This window comes from Peromyscus maniculatus, chromosome 19 (assembly GCF_049852395.1).
Source record: "Peromyscus maniculatus bairdii isolate BWxNUB_F1_BW_parent chromosome 19, HU_Pman_BW_mat_3.1, whole genome shotgun sequence".
Taxonomy (NCBI): domain Eukaryota; kingdom Metazoa; phylum Chordata; class Mammalia; order Rodentia; family Cricetidae; genus Peromyscus; species Peromyscus maniculatus.
Genome location: NC_134870.1, coordinates 37,006,573 through 37,025,207, shown reverse-complemented (window position 1 = coordinate 37,025,207; position 18,635 = coordinate 37,006,573). Strand labels below are relative to the sequence as shown.

General features: G+C 39.5%; 1 protein-coding gene across 3 annotated transcripts in view; it reads right to left on the bottom strand.

Annotated features, from left to right (window-relative positions):
- Kcnn2 (potassium calcium-activated channel subfamily N member 2) overlaps positions 1-18,635 on the bottom strand; it is a 389,972-nt gene that overhangs the window by 15,671 nt on the left and 355,666 nt on the right. For all 3 annotated transcript variants that reach the window (XM_006977666.4, XM_042264409.2, XM_076555209.1), the window contains 2 exons: positions 17,537-17,678; positions 1,793-1,903 (listed from right to left, as the gene is read on the bottom strand). In XM_006977666.4, coding sequence (XP_006977728.2) covers positions 1,793-1,903; positions 17,537-17,678 — 253 coding nt within the window. The remainder of the gene's footprint in view (positions 1-1,792; positions 1,904-17,536; positions 17,679-18,635) is intronic.

Below are 18,635 nucleotides of genomic sequence, written 5' to 3'. Positions count from 1 at the left end.
TAGGATAAAATAGCATGGGTTACAGACAACTTTATGGAAATCCTCCTTTAATATGGTAAAGCTTGTGACCCTAATACAAGCTCTGCCAAAACAGAACCGTATTCACCAACCCTAGGAGATACACAGAGGAGCATGCTACGACTCCTGGATTACATCCTACTAACAATACATGGAAATGTATTTCCATTTCTAGATCTCTGAAAAGAAATATAGCCCGAGGTACCCATCTAGCTCCTCAATCTTTTCTCCAATCTTTACTCATGAGTTTTGAGAATGGAAATGGGAATTGGAAAAAAAAAAAAAAAGAGGAAACTTGGGAGAAATAAAAGCCATTGGGGCAGAGGGGTGAGGAGATGGCTCAGTGGATAAAGGCCCTTCCTGTGCAAGCCTGGCGAACTGAGTTTGAACTCAGGAGCCTATATAAAGTTGAGAGAAGAGAACTGACTCCACAGTGTTGTTCTCTGACTTCCACATACCTCCACAGACACACCATAGCACAGGCAGTACCCTCTATAATAATACATAAAAATATAACTCAAACGGTGTTTGGAAGTAGCAAAGTCAGGCTAAAAATAACATATGCAATTGAGGGGCTTTGATCCCCTAGTAGACTCTTGAAGTACTGTTAGCTCTAGGGTCTGAAGTATGAGCAAGGCTACAGATATTCATGTTCCCCCTTCATAAATAAGACTGTATAAATATGAATTTGTAATAAAGTAACTGCTGAATTGGAGATACTAATCAAGGTTGCCTATTATCTTTAGACACAGGGTCCTACTAAGCTGGCCTGGCTGCCCCAGGTTGATCTTTTCCCTTTGAGACAATTTGAGACTGCAAGTATGCTTAGCTAAAAAGATCGCTTTTGTGCTTAGAACTAAATCAAGACTAAGGTAAATACTGAACGTTGGAACCTCGTCTGAAAAATTCTATTGATTCTTTTGTGGGCAGATTCACCAAATGACAATGCATTTCATTATCTCAACAACAGCCTGATGGAATTCTACTTTGGGAAGGGAAGACTGCTACACGATGGTACAAGATCCTTTTTAGGTATTTTTGACTTTGGTATTTTGATGTTTCAAGTGACTATTGAAAAAGCTAAAAGCATAGTCTAATAAAAATATTTTTCTTCTTTTCTAGCTTTCAACCTTGATGCTATGAGGGTGAGCAGGCTGTCGAAGCTCTCTGTGTCATGGTTTCCTAACTGTATCAACTAGCCATGACAAGGCTTCCCTCATGAGCTTGCTGAGGATGAAGGAAGTTCACACCTGGACATAGCCAAGGTGGGTGCTCTTTCAACACTGATTATTGCCTTGTTTACTTCTAATAATTGGTAGGTGATCTTCCATCTGGCTGCTATGTCATTTTTAATACTTATGTGAGTCATAGAAAGGACATTTTATGTTTGTAACACCCATGTTTAGAACACAGACACACAGAAGCTCAGCACTATTTCCTCCAACCATCTTACCATAAAATTCCTATCTCCCACAGACAGTGTGTTCTTTTCTACCCAACCTAATACTGGTTACTGTGCTGTAATGCTGAATATACTTACTTGTCTAGATTTTTGGGTCTACTTTTATGTAAATACAAAGATTATACAACGATTCCTAATTGAGCTGGTTAGGTAGTCCAGCTGCAAAACGGAAGGCATGGAACCAGTTCCAGGAGTGTTGCTATCTTCAATCTATGTCATCTCTGCTTCTGAAGTTTTAGTGAAAAAACACATTTCCTGTTGTGCAAATAAGACAGTGATATCCTCTTGCAGGATGGGAGGGTGTCTACTTACTCTTTTGGTCAGCTGAGTATCCATCATGAAATTGTGCACATGCTTTTCTGCTTTGGTAAGTTCTAGCTTTCTTGCCACTACGGCTACCACCAGGGCTGTGCAACCTGCACCCTAAAAGCAAAAAAAGAGGAGTACCCTAAGAATTAATTCATACCTTTAAATCCCAGTCACATTAGAGATTGTTTTATATCAAATGCATTTATTTTCCCAAGATAAAACAAATGATACTTTCAGTATCTTCCATAAGCAACACATCACAGAGAAGTATGTGGTTAATGATCGTAAGTAATGTTCCTTTAAGGTGTAAAATCCCAGTTTACCTATTTTTAACACTAAAGCATAATAATGAATAAAACAAGACTTTACCACAAGGAATAAATAGCTAAAAACCAACTTCCTGAATTTTCAGACATAAATTTTCTTTAAAAACAGGAAATCTGTTATACACCTATAATTATATAAGCATATTAAACAAATTAACATAAGTCCATGGACTAGAAATGAAGATTGAAAAAAAAAACTAACAGTTCAGAATCTTTTCCTGAGATGAGACCAGCAGGCTTTCAGGCAAGTGGGTGGCTACACAAGAAGAATGAGTGAGAGCAGCAGACTGTCATGGATGGAGACTGTGGCATCAGAGTGACAAGGTCACAAAAGACAGCAGTGATGTGAGCCTGGACCACACAGGACATGATGTGCAGAAATCCAGGAGATGCCTTCATTGGGAGAAGCGATGATGTTGCCTTTCAAATTGTAGACCATTTGGCTTATCTTAGACAAAACAGTGTAGGTGACACTGTGTGGTACCTCAAGAATTCTAGGCCTATCTTTCTGTGGTCAAGGTGCCGTCAACCTGAGTTGTGAACAGTGGGAGTGACATCTTTGCTGAAATAGATCAGTACCACATGCAAGGTTCCATGCTGCAGCTGCCTCATGGGCCTGAGACCCAGCCAACCTCCTTGTATCATGGCAGTGGTCGTGAAGGGAGGCCATAACTCCTGACATGACCTCAGTTTGGAGAGGCAACAGAATAATATGATGCCTACGCCAATCTCAATACAAATCAATGAAATTAAGGAGAATAAACTAAATGCCTGAATGATGCCCAAGAAAACACAAACATAAGGGTGATGGGAATGATAAGGACAATCCAGGACCTGAGGACAGAATCCAATAAGGAGATAGAAACATTGAAGAGGACTCAACATGAAATGAAGATGGAACTGAAAACTCAATAACTAAATTAGAAAACTCAAAGGAAGTCTTATAAGTAGAGTGAACTAAGCAGAAGATAGACTATTAGGACTTGAAGATCAAGTAGAGGATGTAGTCCAAATAAGCAAAGAATATAAAAAACTTAATAAAACACAGGAAAGGAACATACAGGATATGTAAGATACCATGACCAAAAAAAAAAAAATCTTAGAATTATAGGCAGAGATGACAGATAAGAACCCCAAGTCAAAGACATAGACCAGCTCTTCAACAATATCTACACACCTAACCAAATTAAGGAAACACACATTAATATAGATACAAGAAGCACACAGAACACCAAATAGAAAAGACCAGAAAAGATAATCCCCATGGCACAGCAAAGTTAAAACACTAAGTATAAGGAACAAAGAGTATGTTGATAGCTGCAAGAGAAACAAAACAAAAAACAGAAGCCACATAAAGCAAAGCCCACCAGAATAACAGCTGATCTCTCAGCTGAAAATCTGAAGAGGCTGGAATAATGTATTCCAAGTCCTAAAAGACTATAAACCTATGACAACCACCCTAGACCAATAAAACCACCAAAATTATCTGCCATAATTGGAGGAGAGAAGAAAACTAAGATATAAATAGCCTAAAAAATCTTTATATTCAACAAATCAAACCTAAAGAAAATACAAGAAGCAATATTTTGGGCTGAAGAGAGGAATTATATAGTAGAAAGACAGTGGAAGAAGTATGAGGCCATAATTATGAAAACACGAAGTACCACTAAGAATACAAAGAATACCAGAAATCAACAGCACAAAGACCACAAGTAACACACATTCAATACATCTTAATATCAATCGCCTCAACTCTCTATCAAAAGATACAAGCCGATTGAAGGGATCAAGGAACAAAATCCATTGATTTATTGTCTACAAGACACACATCTTAGCTTTAAAGAGAGGCACCTCCTTAGAGTAAAAGGATGGACAACAGTACTCAAATCAAATGGAACCATGAATCAGGTAGGTGTTGCTATCCTAATAGCTGACAAAACACTTCAAACAAAAACTAATCAGAAGAGATATAGAGGGACACTTCATTCTAACCAAGTGTCGAGTTAACCAAGAAAACATTACTATCTTAAACATAGATACACCAAACTTTGGTGCACCCCTTTCATTAGAAAAATGTATCACTGGATTTAAAGACACAGATTAATATCAACCCATTAACAGTAGGCAATTTCAATACCCACTTTATCCAACAGACAGGGAAACATCAGAACTAACTGACAGCATACATCAATACATCAACTCAATAATCAACCAGGTGAAAAGGAAGTCTAAAGAAGGTGAGGAGATCCATGGGGGCTTCCTAGTGAGACCTTACTCAAGGTCAGAGAATCTGAGCTTGCTTTACCCAGTAGGGCTGCATAAAGGGATGATTTTGGCTATGGACATGTTTACCAGATGTTTGGAAGGGTCTACACTTGGCTGTATGGTGTGCTTTGATCTTGCAAGAGGGAGGTCTTTTGCCTTTCCCCTTGGCATATTATAAAAAGCCCCTTTGAATAAAGCTCTGGGCATGGCTGGGTACTGACCCAGGGCCCTCCTGAAGCTATCTTGTGTCTGTCTTTCTCTGTGTCATCTAGGTCTATCTTTCTACCTAATATTTCCTCTTTCCTTTCTCCTCCACACAAGAACCCTTTGATAGGTGGGGGCAAGTCAGAGCTGGTCTCCCACAGACTCTTACAAGAATGGGAAAGAATCTTTGCTAGCTAGACATATGACAGAGGATTAATATCCAGAATATATAAAGAACTTAAAAAACATAATAATAATAATAATAATAATAATAATAATAATAATAATAATACTCACTCAAAAAATGGTCTCAGGGCCTGAACAGAGAGTTCTCAAATGTAGAAAAAAAATGGCTAAAATTGTAAATAAAAGCACCTTGGGAATTAGGAAAATGCAAGTCAAAACGACTTTGAGATTTTATCTTACCAAAAGTCAGAATGGTAAAAATCAACACATAAGTGACAACAAATGCTGGAGGGAATGTGGGGGAAGGCAACTCTCATTCGCTGTTGTTGGGATTCTAAACTGGTGCAGCCATTCTAGAAGTCAGTGTGGAGAATTCTCAAAAAAACAAAAAATAAGTCTACCCTATGACCCAGCTATACCACTCCTTGGCATCTGCCCAAAGGATTCAACCTCCTGCTCCTCTGCACTCAGCCATGTTCACTGCTGCTCTATTCACAATAGCCAGGAAATGGAAACAGTCTAAATGTCCTTCAACCAATGACTGGATTGTGAAAATACTGTATACACACACAACTGAATACTAGTCAACTGTAAAGAAAAATGAAACCATCCACCTTGCAGGTGTATGCATGGATGGAACTAGAAAGATCCTATTTCATGAGGTAACTCAGATTCAGAAAGAAAAGCATCACAGTCTCTCTCTCTCACTGGAAGCTCCTCCTTAGTCTTTAGATGAAAGTACATATCTGTAATAACAGTGGAAAACAGGAAAGAAAACTTAGTCTGCACTGGCTAGTTTTATGTCAACTGGACACAAGCTAAAGTCATCTGAAAGGAGGGAACCTCAAGAAAATGTCTCCGTAAGCTCTAGCCAGGTTTGTAAGGCATTTTCTTAGTGATTGATGGGATAGCTCAGCCCATGATGGATGGTGCCAATCCTGGGCTGGTGGTCCTGCATTCTATAAGAAAGCAGATTGAGCAAGCCAGTAAGCAAACCACAACACCAGGCATGAGAAGCCCTCTTTTGAGTTGTTGGTTAGGTTGTCCATGAGACTTCCAAAATTGGTGGTATAGAGGCCCCTCCATGGCCTCTGCATCAGTTCCTGTCTCCAGGTTCCTGTCCTGTTTGAGTTTCTGTCTTGACTTTTTTCAATGATGAACAGTGGTATGGACACACAAGCCAAACAAACCCTTTCCCTCCCCAAGTTGCTTTGGTCATGGTGCTTCATCACAACAACACAAACCCTACCTAAGACAGGGACCATTGCTGAGATAGGTGAGTGGGGGAATCAAGGGAAAGGGGAATAACACGGTATAAGCAATCTGATTGGCAAACTGAGAAACTGAGAACAGGAGGCTCTAAGAGGGGGTTCTAATTAGGGAGAGGGAATGAAGATAAATATAGAAGGGTAAAATAACAGGAAGGATATCAGAAAAGGCATAAGGGACCATGCTGTTAACTACCTAAAAAAACAAAACAAATACAGTTTAAATTAAAATTTCTCATCTATCTATCTGTCTGTCTGTTTGTCTGTCTGTCCGTCCATCCATCCATCCAAAGACCATCTATCAAAAATCACAACACTGTACATGAAAAGCCCTCTTTTGAGTTGTTAGTCAGGGTTGTTCAAGAGACTCCCAAAATATTACAGGCTATTTTTACTGCCCTTGGTGGCCTCTAGGGGTGGAAGTTAAGTCCTTGTTGCTGAAGAAACCAGAGGCCTCTGAGCTGGAACTCATCTCAATGTCTCTTCCCTGAGGACCAGTTTTCATGGTATCAGAAGCATGCAAGTTACCAAAGGAGGTAAGCAACCAACAGTCCTACCCAGCTATGACACATATGAACCACAAGAATGACCAGCATGGCATAATAACCTAAGGGTATGGTAGTGGCAATACCTTGACAGTAACCCACAGCTCTCTAATTGGACTTAAAACACACTATACAAAAGGGAAATTGTGCATGTTTTCCCTAACTAGAAACCTAACCAACTACATAGGACTAGTAAAGTTATGGATCTTAGAGGAGAACCTATAACTTTCATTTAACTAAATAAGCATGTTCTTAACAGCAATCTAAACATTTGTTCTTATACCCACAGATAAGTGTATCCTCACCCCCCATCAAGGAAACTCCTCTTTGCAACAGATGAAGATCACTACAGTAAACCACAACCTATCAAAATACAGAGCTGTGGAGTTCAGTCCTAATGGACATATCTGCAAAACAACTCATGCATCTAAGGCCCAAAGGACATTATGGAAGAAGGGGCAGAAAGACAATAACAGAGGATCAAGGAGCTTGATGTGAGACTGTATCTCCTGGTTCTGTCAGGAGCTACATGCATAAAATCTACAAACATGACCATCTAAACTTGAGCTGAATGAGGATATAACAAGAGGCATGCCAAAGTGGATATGGGAAAGGCAAGGCCTCAACCCTACTCTACAGAAAAAAATAGAGTCTGAGCAGGTTATATTTAGGAATATACACATATATACATATATGCATATAACAACAATTAATGAAAAAAGAGGCCGTGAATTTAAAAGAGAGAAGGGGGGTATTTGAAGGGTTTCGGAGGCAGAAAAGGAAACAGAAATGATATATTATAATCTAAAAAATGAAAGAAAAAAGAAATCAGCAGCTTGTATGAACAATATACATTCTGCATAAATAATCAAACCTTTAAAAAGTGAAATAAATTTGTGCTTTAAGAAAATACCAATCTTACAATTAGATAGTCATAAAAGCCTTAGTAAATTCAATTTACAGATATTTTGTTATAAGTTTACAGTATGTTTTCATTTTTATTTGAATTAATAAATATGACTTAGAAGTGAGTTGTGGAACCAAAGAATGAGTGGGAGTGGGGGTGGGGCTCCCTGAAAATGAGCTATTGCGAGAAAAAGAGGAGGAAAATGAAATAGAAGTCTGCTTATTCACCTTGTTATAGTCCAATAATTACAATCACAGAGATATGGCCCTGAGGAACAGATACTCTTTACATCAATTTACAGTGTGTTTGATAATCCTCTTTTACCTAGTCATGTGAAGAAAGTGGCATCACCAGAAAGGGAGGGCTATAATGACAGAAAGACTTGGACATTATATAGTTAATCCTAGGCTTTTAAGATCCATTGAAATCTGAGTTAAGTTACAATTCAGTTGTGGACCTTGATTAACTTTGATTCTATTTCATCCCCTTAACCCCACACCATGATATCTATATCAGTATCACATGCAATCATTTCTGCATAATACATACATTATATTTCAAAATGAATGTCAATTCACTTCATCTTATTAGGTAAACTCATAAAATATGAAGGCTCATCTATTGAGCACTATGGATAAGTATCAAATAAATCACCACTGTTCTTTTTTAATAACTGGTTTAACTTGGTTTTTGTTTTGTTTTGTTTTTTTGAGATAGGGTTTCTTTGTGTAGCCCTGACTGTCCTTGAACTAGCTCTGTGGACCAGGCCAGCCTTGAACTCACAGAAATCCACCTGGGTGCCCCTACCACCCAGCTGATTTTTTTTTTTAATGCATATGTCATATGTTTGCTCCAAACTTCACTGAGGTCCTCAGCAAAAACAGTACACACTCTTAACCATTGAGCCTTGACTCCAGCCCAATTACTGGTGTAACTTTGAAATCAATCTCAGCCTTGATCAGGAACTAGATTCACTTAGAGATTTTGTAAGAACCACACCATTGAGACATAGCATCTGCAATCTACTCAGTCCTGCAGAGTATGATTCCCTGACAGTCTGTGCTTTAGATGAAGGAGGTTACGAACAAAATATAGCAAACTGCACTTAACCTTAAAAAGAATGAAAGCTCTTTAAGATATTTCACTTGTGAAGATATTAGAAACACAAAAGTCTGAGGTGTGATGGATGCCACAATACATTGTGCTCCGTGAAGGCAATTAAAGTGGTTTTGGCACTAGATCCTGATGAAAGAACGGAACAGACTTAGGGAAGGAACATCTGCGCCTTTGCTGTTGGCTTTTAAACTTTAGCCACAAAGTCTAAACAACTCCACCTGTCAATGATAGGCTGACGACTCACTAGCCACCTGCCCCCACCTCTGCCCAGGCTAGCACTTGCTAGACCAACACAGGCACCTGCTGCTGATTTGCTCCCTCTTGTTCCTTGCTGGGGGCAGTCAGGGTTCTTTAATAAGCCGAGAACGTGAAAACTGAGGGGCTCCAAACTGCTACCGCCAGCCATGAGAGGGCAGTTGGCACAAGACAATGAAATTTTTTTCTCCCTGGGCAGGTGGCTACTGCTGAGATCCTTCTGGAAAGAAATCAAAATCCTAATAGGAGTGGAAAATCACTGGCATCAAGAGCCTTGGGAAGCAATTTTTCTTTGTGCTTATTCTGGGCTTTACTCTTCCTGTTGATGGCCCATTTCTTGATGAGTGCTCTCTCACTCACGGAAGACTGTGCTTTACAATGAGCACCTTGGGAACAAAGGAGAGAAGCGAGCGAATCCAATAATTTGTGTAATCTTTCAACTGTTACCTACACTTCTCATTCCATTATCCTAACTGTATGCTTGCAAACTGCACGCAAAGAGGCACTTAGAAACCCATTTGTTGAAGTCAAGTATGATGGTCATACCAGGAATCCTGGCACTTGGGGAGGCAGGAAGAACAGGAGTTCAAGGTCATCCTCAGCTACATAGTGAGTTGGAGGTTGACCTGAGTATTTGAGAGAGACCCAGTGATAAAAAGCCAAAAGGAAAATAAGGTAAAATAAATAAAATCAGAAATAAAGGAGGAAAAAAGGAAACCTTCTAGTTGAATACAAAGCCATTTCTCCTTATGTTTCAGTGGTGTTTTAATTAGGGAAATTATAAGCTTGAGACCCAGCTAGGTTCTTAATATAAGAGGATTTAATATACATATCAAATTGTGTGTGTGTGTGTGTGTGTGTGTGTGTGTAGAATTATGTTTCAAAAAAACTTTGATTGTTTAAATTTTGGAGTTATGCAAAACTGAACTGTTCCTGTCAGAAAGTTTTTGGAGTTGGGGGAGAACCCCCGGCAGCAGGTGAGTGGCGGTAGTAGCTGAGGGAATGGCACATTGCTCCTGTCTCCCCAGTGTCTATTTCAGGGCGATTCCGTTTCATAACGTAAGAATGGAAGTGTGGTTTGTACATTTCCTCCAGTGCCTTGTCACCACCACAACCCATGTCGAAACAGTTGGGACTAACATATGTTCCTCTCTGGAATGAAGATCCCTGCATGCCTTTAATACGATGAGTCATGGTCTTTTCACCAAAGTTAGGGAATAAATCTTGGCTTCTTTTCTCCCATTTTCATTTCTGTTTTTAATGAAAGAAAAAAAAAAAAAAACCAAAGCAAATCACTAACTTGCCTTTCGGTCACCTAAAAACTAACCCGAAGACCGTGTGTTTCTGAACCCATGTATTAAAAATAAGGTGTAAGTTTTCCTTTCTTACATAATTTATCATCTTTTCATCTAACAAAGTAAATGCTAAACGGGGCAGAGTCAACTTGTGTAAGCAAAAGCAAGACATGAGAAGCAGTACTAACGATCCTAACCAGGAGCCAGATAAAACTGAACTGGGAGCTAGCATAAGTTCTAATTCATCCCCGACACATGGGGGGTGCTCACTGGTGACAGATGAGAGCGATAGCTTCCCCGCTCTGTCCTCAATTAGACCACAGAAGTAGCAGCTGTTCTGACATCTAGGCTGCAAGAGAAGTTGAAGATGCCTACCTCCCCAAGACCATTCCTCAATTAATGCTCAAAAAATTTAACAGCATGACATTTTCATTTCAGGTCACCTAGTGATGGTGGATCCTGTAAGCACTTCCAAGAACCATCTTGAAACACTACTTTGGGATGAAATTTTCTTAACTTAAAGACACAGCCATAAAAAATGAAGCTTCTTTGATAGAGAACTGCAGAAAGATTTTAAATTATTGCTTATAAAAAGTCATCTCCCCAAAACCCAACTTAATAATGGGATTCATTATTTTTATTTAACTTTTTATTAAGGATTTTTTTTATTCATTTTACATACTAATCACAGATCCCCTACTCCTCCCTCCTACCCCCTCTCCTGCCAAATCCACCCCCATTCCCTCCTCAAACAAGGCAAGGTCTCCAATGGGGAGTCCGCAGAGCCTGGTACATTCAGTAGAGGCTACATTCAGGAGGGTCTAAGACCCTCCCCCTGCATCAATGCTGGACTAGGCCCTCTGCATTATTTTTATTTTTAATTCCAAAATCCCTACTGCTATGGTGAATGGCCTGATAAAACCACTAATGGTCAAAGTATTTCAGGCTCAAATTATCCTTGTGTGGTTTGTATAATAGTTCATTAGAGTGCAAACAGCGTTTTAATAGCCAATTTAGAGCATTCAATGATAATCAAGATTTACCAAAAATATACTTCTTAAATGTCGTGTTTAACCTAGAAATGAGTAGAACCACTCAAAGGTTAACTTATTTTATGTGTCTGAGTGTTCTGTTTGCATGTATGTTGGTGTACCATGTGCATGCCTGGTGCCTGCAGAGGTCAGAAGAAGTTATCAGATGCTCTGGAACTGGAGTTACAGATGGTTCTAAGGCACCATGTGAGTGCTGGGCATTGAACCCAATTCTTCTGTAAGAACATGGAGGCATCTTTTTAGCCCTTTCCTTTCCTTTTCATGTGTCATTTCATATGTCAGTTCTTCAGGAAGAAGGTAAACACATACTTGACTTTGTCACCTGCCTTTGTATTTCTGAGGTGGACTGATTCTATCGTTAAACATAAATACATTTTACTGCCCTTGCCTGACACAAAGAATAATGGTCTCATAATAAATATGTAAAACAATCAATTTTGGCAAATAAAACTCTCCAAATCACTCAGGTTTAGTATTACAACCCATTAGAGTGTTACAAGACTTCCTCGGATCATGAAAATAATTCCCTCCATCAAAAATGTCCTTCTCCTGATTTTCTTCAAATCAAGTTGGCATTGCCACCGGAGGTCAGATGCCCATTTCAAGTGTCCTCCAAAGGAAGGGTGTGTGCATGGGTGTGTGGGTTGGGAGGGCAGTGTTTTAGGCTGAGATAAAGCCCATAGGACTGGGAACCCATCTCTATAATTTGCTAGGTCAACTCATGCTTGTAATCTTGGGCTGGAAAGAAGGAAGCAGTGCATCAAAGTGGCCATCAACACTGAGTCACTCTGCATTTAAAGCTCCTTATTGGAAAGAGTGCCAGGGTGAGCTCAGACACTTACAGAGTTAAGCGTGTGTCTGAAAACTAAAAGGTTGTAGGGTTAGAAAATTGAGATGATGTTATGCGTTGGCAGGTCACAACAACTCCTTAGCTGGAAGAAATCAGCTGCTGCATTCCTTGTAAAAAAAAATTCCTGTGATTTATCTGTGAGGTAATAATTCTAGGAAGAACTAGACTTCCGATTAGGGAATTGAGCAGGAATTTAGTTTTCCTATTGAAAAAGCCCAGAATTCTCCTTTCCTATATGCATAAAATGCACTGCTGCATGAATTTAAACATACACTATTGTTAAAGGGCATTATGTGATTGGATTCAATGTGACCTGAAGCTAATTCATTGTTCTAGTTCAGAATGCCTTTGAACTGAGTTCAGAGGGTGCTCACCCAACTGACACCCAAGACAGCCAGTCAATTTGATGCTCATGGAATTACCATCTAGTGTTCTGGAATTACTAGTCAGTGTACCAGTGGAATTACTATCTTGTTCTCGTGGAATTACTATCTAGTGTTCTCGTGGAATATACTATCTAGTTCTCATGGAATTACTATCTAGTGTTCTCATGGAATTACTATTTAGTGTTCTTGTGGAATATACTATCTAGTGCTTTGGAGTAAAAGGCAAAATGGTACAGAGGCTCTTTTTTGGACTGACATTTCTTTTTGCTTCCCAAATAGTTAAAAAATATTAATTGGTGTGATCTTTTCAAATTGTTATGAACTGGAAAATCTTCGCATGGAATTGCTAGTGAGAAAGAAGAAATCCAAGTCACCTGGAGACCTCACTGTGGTTTTTTTTTTCTGTAGTCTAGGATTCAATAGATCTTTATTAAAGAACCACTTACTGCCCACACCTTTGAAAGGACAGATATTACCCTATATTTAAAGGCAATTATGCCTCAAAATTCATCCATCCATTGTCTAAAGGGCCAAATGACAAAGAAGTATCATATTACAGAAGTAGGGAAGTAAAAGTTAATACAGAATGACCTATCTGGTAACAGTGAAAAGATACCCTTATCAACATGGTTCTTCTTGAGACAATCATATATTCATGAGTAAAAGAAAATACATAGCTTTCAAGGTGTGTTACATTCACCTGTATAGACAGAAACTGGGAGGAAGAATAAGTGCTAAGTAAAATGGTCAATTCTGTCGTAAAACTGGAGATAGAAACTAGCTAACAAAAACTTGAGGCACTAAAACCTGACCATGTATTTGCCTACCACCTTCAATGGAAAGTAGGAAACTAGTTAGAAATCATTCTATTGTTTATGAAAACATCCCAAACAGGAAATCTTCAGTTCCTCAGTGTTTCCTCAAATGGAGGAAGAGTAGAGAAATTATTCTTCTAAGGGGGAGAATCTGTAATTACAACCTTAATGTTTTTGTCTTTTAAAAAAAAGTGGTATGACTTCTGTTAAGCTATTTTATGCTTTAAACATAATATCTAGGGGGTGCTGAGAGGAAGAGAGAGGACATACACACAGAGAAAGAAAGAAAGATAGATAGATAGATAGATAGATAGATGATAGATAGATAGATAGATAGATATAGAGATAGATATAGAGAGACAGATATAGAGATAGATACAGAGAGAGAGAGAGACAGAGAGAGAGAGAATATGAATGTATTGCAATGTGAATCAAACGCAGACCTTCAGCATGTCAAGCAAGTACACTGTGACTGAGATAGAGTCCCCAATCCCAATGTTTAATTTCTTCCTGAAATCTAGCAGTATCCAAGCTCTCCCTATTTTAGGAATTCCATAATCACCTGTGTCTAATATTGTAAACTCAGCTGGATATTATAGGCAAGGCTCTGTGTCATCAATTCACAATAAGCAATTCAGGTAAGGATAGGCTAATTTTTGATAATGCTATTTGATTTTCTATTAGAAATTTTATAGAAAATAATCTCTCCTCGTGGTTGAATAATATTATTTCTGCTCAGAGTAGTACAGATATAAGCTTAGTCTAATGTCCTTGACTCTAAAAATATATGACCAACAGCACAAATTCAGCTTTTTGAAAATTTCTAAATTATACCCTAATTTTGAGTTTTGACTAATGTAAGGACTGAGGATGATGACATGCTCTAATTTATCAGTGCCAGTTAGCTTTGGGAAGAAAACAAGCAGGACTTTGGCAAGTCTTTGTAGGTGTTAGCATGTAGATCAACTCTACTTCAAAATGAAAACAAACTACATGAAGGTATAAATTCTATCAAAATGTCATTAACGCAAGGGTAGGGAAACTGAGAGATAAAAAAGAACAAAAGGCATAGTACTCCAGAGGTAATATTCAAGATGATGCACAGATGACCCTGTGCTCTCCTCAGAGGACTGTAAATTATATTTCTTAGTCACACTTTATTAAAGGCTAGAGCTGAGAAGGGGAGACAGGCAGACAGGAGATGCTCATGGGAAATCCGTCAACCCATATTTTACTTAAATATGTGCTATAAATAAATGTCCAAGGAATAGGAGAATAAACACTGAAATAAGAAGTCATTTTGGGCTAAGTCCGTGAGTATTATTATACTTCCCCTAATGAAAAGAAAGCAAAGGCAAACAAAATTTGTCAAACATACTTCATCTTGAAGAAACTAGCCTTTCATAAAGTTACTTTCTTTTACAAATCTATAATCTCATTCAGACATTCTCCACATTACATCTAGTTTGCCTCCAAATACTGCTCTAAGTCCCTAAGGAGTTGATACAGGCTATAATCCACTCCTTAGACACTTACTCCGGAAGACTGCCCAGTAGCTTCACACTATAGAAATTTGCCTGTCCCCAAGGGAGAGTCACTACATTGTGCCAAAGCGCTTATAAGAAGGCTACTCAAAGATATGTGGATTTCTCTATGTATGTAAGTAAACACTCTTTAATCAGATCAATTAAACAGTTTGTTCCTATATGGGAGAGACAACGGATTCCCTGAGTTTAGGAATGGGCTGTTGTTATGCTGTGAGACTGCAGAGGAAGAATGAAGCCATGTGCATTTCATTACACAGATCCTTCCTTCGTCTACACAGATTAAAAGATGCTTAGACCTTCTTCTCCAAAACCAAGATCAATAGTAGAACCTAATCAAGGAAGCAGCTGAAGGAGGCAAACATGAGATTCTGTGCTACCAGGGAAGACCTCGCAGGGGCAGTTCAGGAGACATTAGGGACAGAGCAATACTAAGAGAAGACAGATGCATCTCAAGGTGCCTGTGCCCAGGAAAGGTTAAAGTCGAATTTGTGTCTGCTACAAAGGTATATGCACCCCAAAGTCATGCCTCTTTTAATAACAAAATGGGTACCTCATGCCAAAAAAGGAACACCAAGCAAGTTGTTTTTGAGAGGCATGGGGGAAAGATTGTAGTTATCAGTTCTGTCTTTATAAATAGCATCATTCATGTCCCTTGTGGGCTTGTTATGGGGCCTTCCAAAAATACAACTTTATATATTTTATTTCCCAAAGTTTTATGCTATACAATAAAATGCTATTATTTGAGGGAAATGGGAGATATTCTAGAATCAAACATTTAATGAGCTATACCAAGTATAATGAAAAAATTTGAAGTTCACCAAATTCACAAAACCGTGTTTTTATTTCACAAGGAATAATGTTAAATTATGTCCCTAAATTATAATTCTCACAATTTGGGATTGATAGTCATCCTGATAGTGCTGTTGTCTTTAAATTGGCTTGGGAAGTTTCCTTATATCTGTTCAGTTTTACCAAGGGCAGAAGCACATCTGCATTCTCCTGATGCTCAGGTTCCCAGTCCTTTCAGCTAATTAAAGTCCACGGAGCCATCTTCCTAGGCAAATGCTTCAGGTGACTCCATTCTGGTGGACAGTACTCAAGGGACTTAAATAGGCCACCTGGTATTCTCTCCTGCTACCAGTGCATGGACAGTGTAGAGACGTTGAGTTGGTGTTCTCCCCTTTAGGGTACATACCTGAGTTCTTAAGCCCCATGACCTCTCTGCTACCTTACTGGTTTTAAGTGGCCACCACACAATCTTCTACAAGGGATGTTGCATCGCTAAGAACAAACTGGCATCCAACTGCAGTCCCTGACTTGAGGTATTACCCCATACACTGGGTATAGGACTTTTCCTGCCACAATATATGTACAATAGGCTCAAAGGCAGAGCACAGTGACCACATTCAAAGGTTCATGGGCACTCTTACTTCACCTTAATCTGCAATCAAATATCAAGGCTGGGCAGCCAGTTCTTTCATGATCTGCCTACCTCTCCTGCCCCCATGAGTGCTTTTATTTAAAGCTTACTTAACCTTTCTACTGGTCTCTGCTGGTCCTTTGGCTGGAGAAGCACTCTAGCCTAAGCTACCTTACTTAACGATGGAAGTGCCTTTCCAGTTTTTATATAATAGAGTGAATGGAGCGCAGCAGTTCAGGCTACACCAGTGTAAGAGGGGCAAATAACGTGCCTGAGTTTGTTAGGCCTGCTGGGAAAAGATCCATCACTTACCATTACAGCAAACCTTCCTCCAGCGTCCTGTAATCCCTGGCTTCCTGTCTCCAACTCAGGAATGTCCATGTCCCCCCTTTACTCCTGTCTACTTACCTTGTTCTAATAAACTGCATTCTTTAACTTGTGGCTTTCAAACAGAATGCACCCCATTCCTGGCCATCTCCCCATAAGTCTCATTTCATCTTAAAAGTCAATTCTCCATAGGTTATTTCTCGATACGGCCCTATTCTTATTCTCCAGTTTCCTAAACATTGACTTCTTTCTATATGTACTCAGGTGTAATTACCAATCATTTCCAAAACATAGGGTTTCTGCTGGAGGCCCCCAGGGGCAGCTTGTGTCTAGTTTTGCTGTATTCCCTGTACAGTTCCCAGACCTATGCCTTTCACCCAACCAACATTCAATAACAAAATAAATAACATTATATAATTGCTGTGAGATGGTCTTTCTGTGTGCTGGGAGGGAATATGTGTTGCTACCAGTGATTTAATAAAGAAGCTGCTATGGCCTATGACAAGGCAGAACAGGCCAGGCCGGGAATCCAAGCAGAGAGACAAGGAGAAGAAGGCAGAGTCAGAGGAGACGCTGAGTGCTGCCAGGGCTGGGGGTGGGGGATGGCAAGATGTAATGGAACACAGGTAACAACACAAAGCCATGTGGCAAAACATCGATTAATAGAAATGGGCTGAATTAAGTTGTAAGAGCTAGTTAATGATAAGCCTGAGCCATAGGCCAAACAGTTTATAATTAATATAAGCCTCTGTGTGTTTGTTTGGGACCGAATGGTGGCAGGACTAAACGCGACTAGACAGGACTGAGCGGGACAGAAACTTCCGTTACATATGATGCAATAGAGGTCTTTAAGCTCCCAACATATTTCAAAACTGTTTTTTATGAGCAAATGAGTAACTCACAATCATTTACACATACGGACTGAGTGGTTTCTGTTTCTTCTAAAGCATAAATGATAGCGATGGAAGGGGAAAGACACTTACCATGATTCCAGTAAGCAAGCAGACTCCTTTCCCACAGTATGTGTTAGGTACCATGTCACCATAACCAATGGAGAGAAAAGTTATTGATATCAACCACATTGCTCCAAGGAAGTTGCTAGTAACATCCTGTTGATCATGGTACCTGAAAAACAGCAAACAAGGCCAATGTTTTATAATTAATCTCTAGGACAGCAGCTAAGGACAATTCAGTTAATTGGATGGCTTCACCGTATCTTCAATAAACTCTTATGTTCAGATGTGCTGAGATATTACAAATATAAATAATGTCAAGAAGTTGCCTCAACTTAAAAAAAGATACCCCCAAAGAATCATTTACAGTAGGAAAACAAACATTCTCACTGCTGCAAGGTGGCATACATTTACCTTTGTGGACAGTCTCAGCACCTTGGGATTCCTGGCTGATGTGCCCAGCCTTTGTGACAATGTGCCCTGTCCTGATCTCATGCTCCCTGTGTAGTAAGAAGAGTCCTGCTGTGTCCTGTCCTGGGACTATGTTTACTGCCTTTGTTCTCATTATCCTTCTCCATCAATTCAGGTTGAAGCACGTACACACTGTCCAACACACATGCATATGGTAATCAGGCCTCCTTGATCGTCAACCTCGGAAAAACATGCTGTGATTCATGTCTCTGTCGCAACAAGGCTGAGTGGCCCTCTTTGGTCTCTACAGCACTCAAACCTGAACGGTAGTCACCAACAGAGTTCTTTGCCTTGTACCCACCTCCCACTAAGGACCACCTGTCCTTCTTTCTCTTGGACACTAGTTGTGAGTCCTTTACTCTCCTCATTTCTTGCTGTGCCTTCTAAATAAAGAGAAGCCAAGGTCCTGTTTTTTTTTTGCTACTTGTATTGAACTAAGAAGTGACAGGCTGCTGTGATCAGAAATCCAGCATAAGGAGGAGTGAGGACAACTACTGTATTGATTAAAAAAAAAAGGGATAAGGTAGTCACCTTGACTGAGGCATGCCCAAGGAGTAACCACTTTGTTCTAGCTATAGATGCTCATTCCCAAGATGTCCCAGGAAGCTATCCTTGTTAAAAGAGAGTCCAGGAGGTATTCCTAGCATTCCGTGGAGAC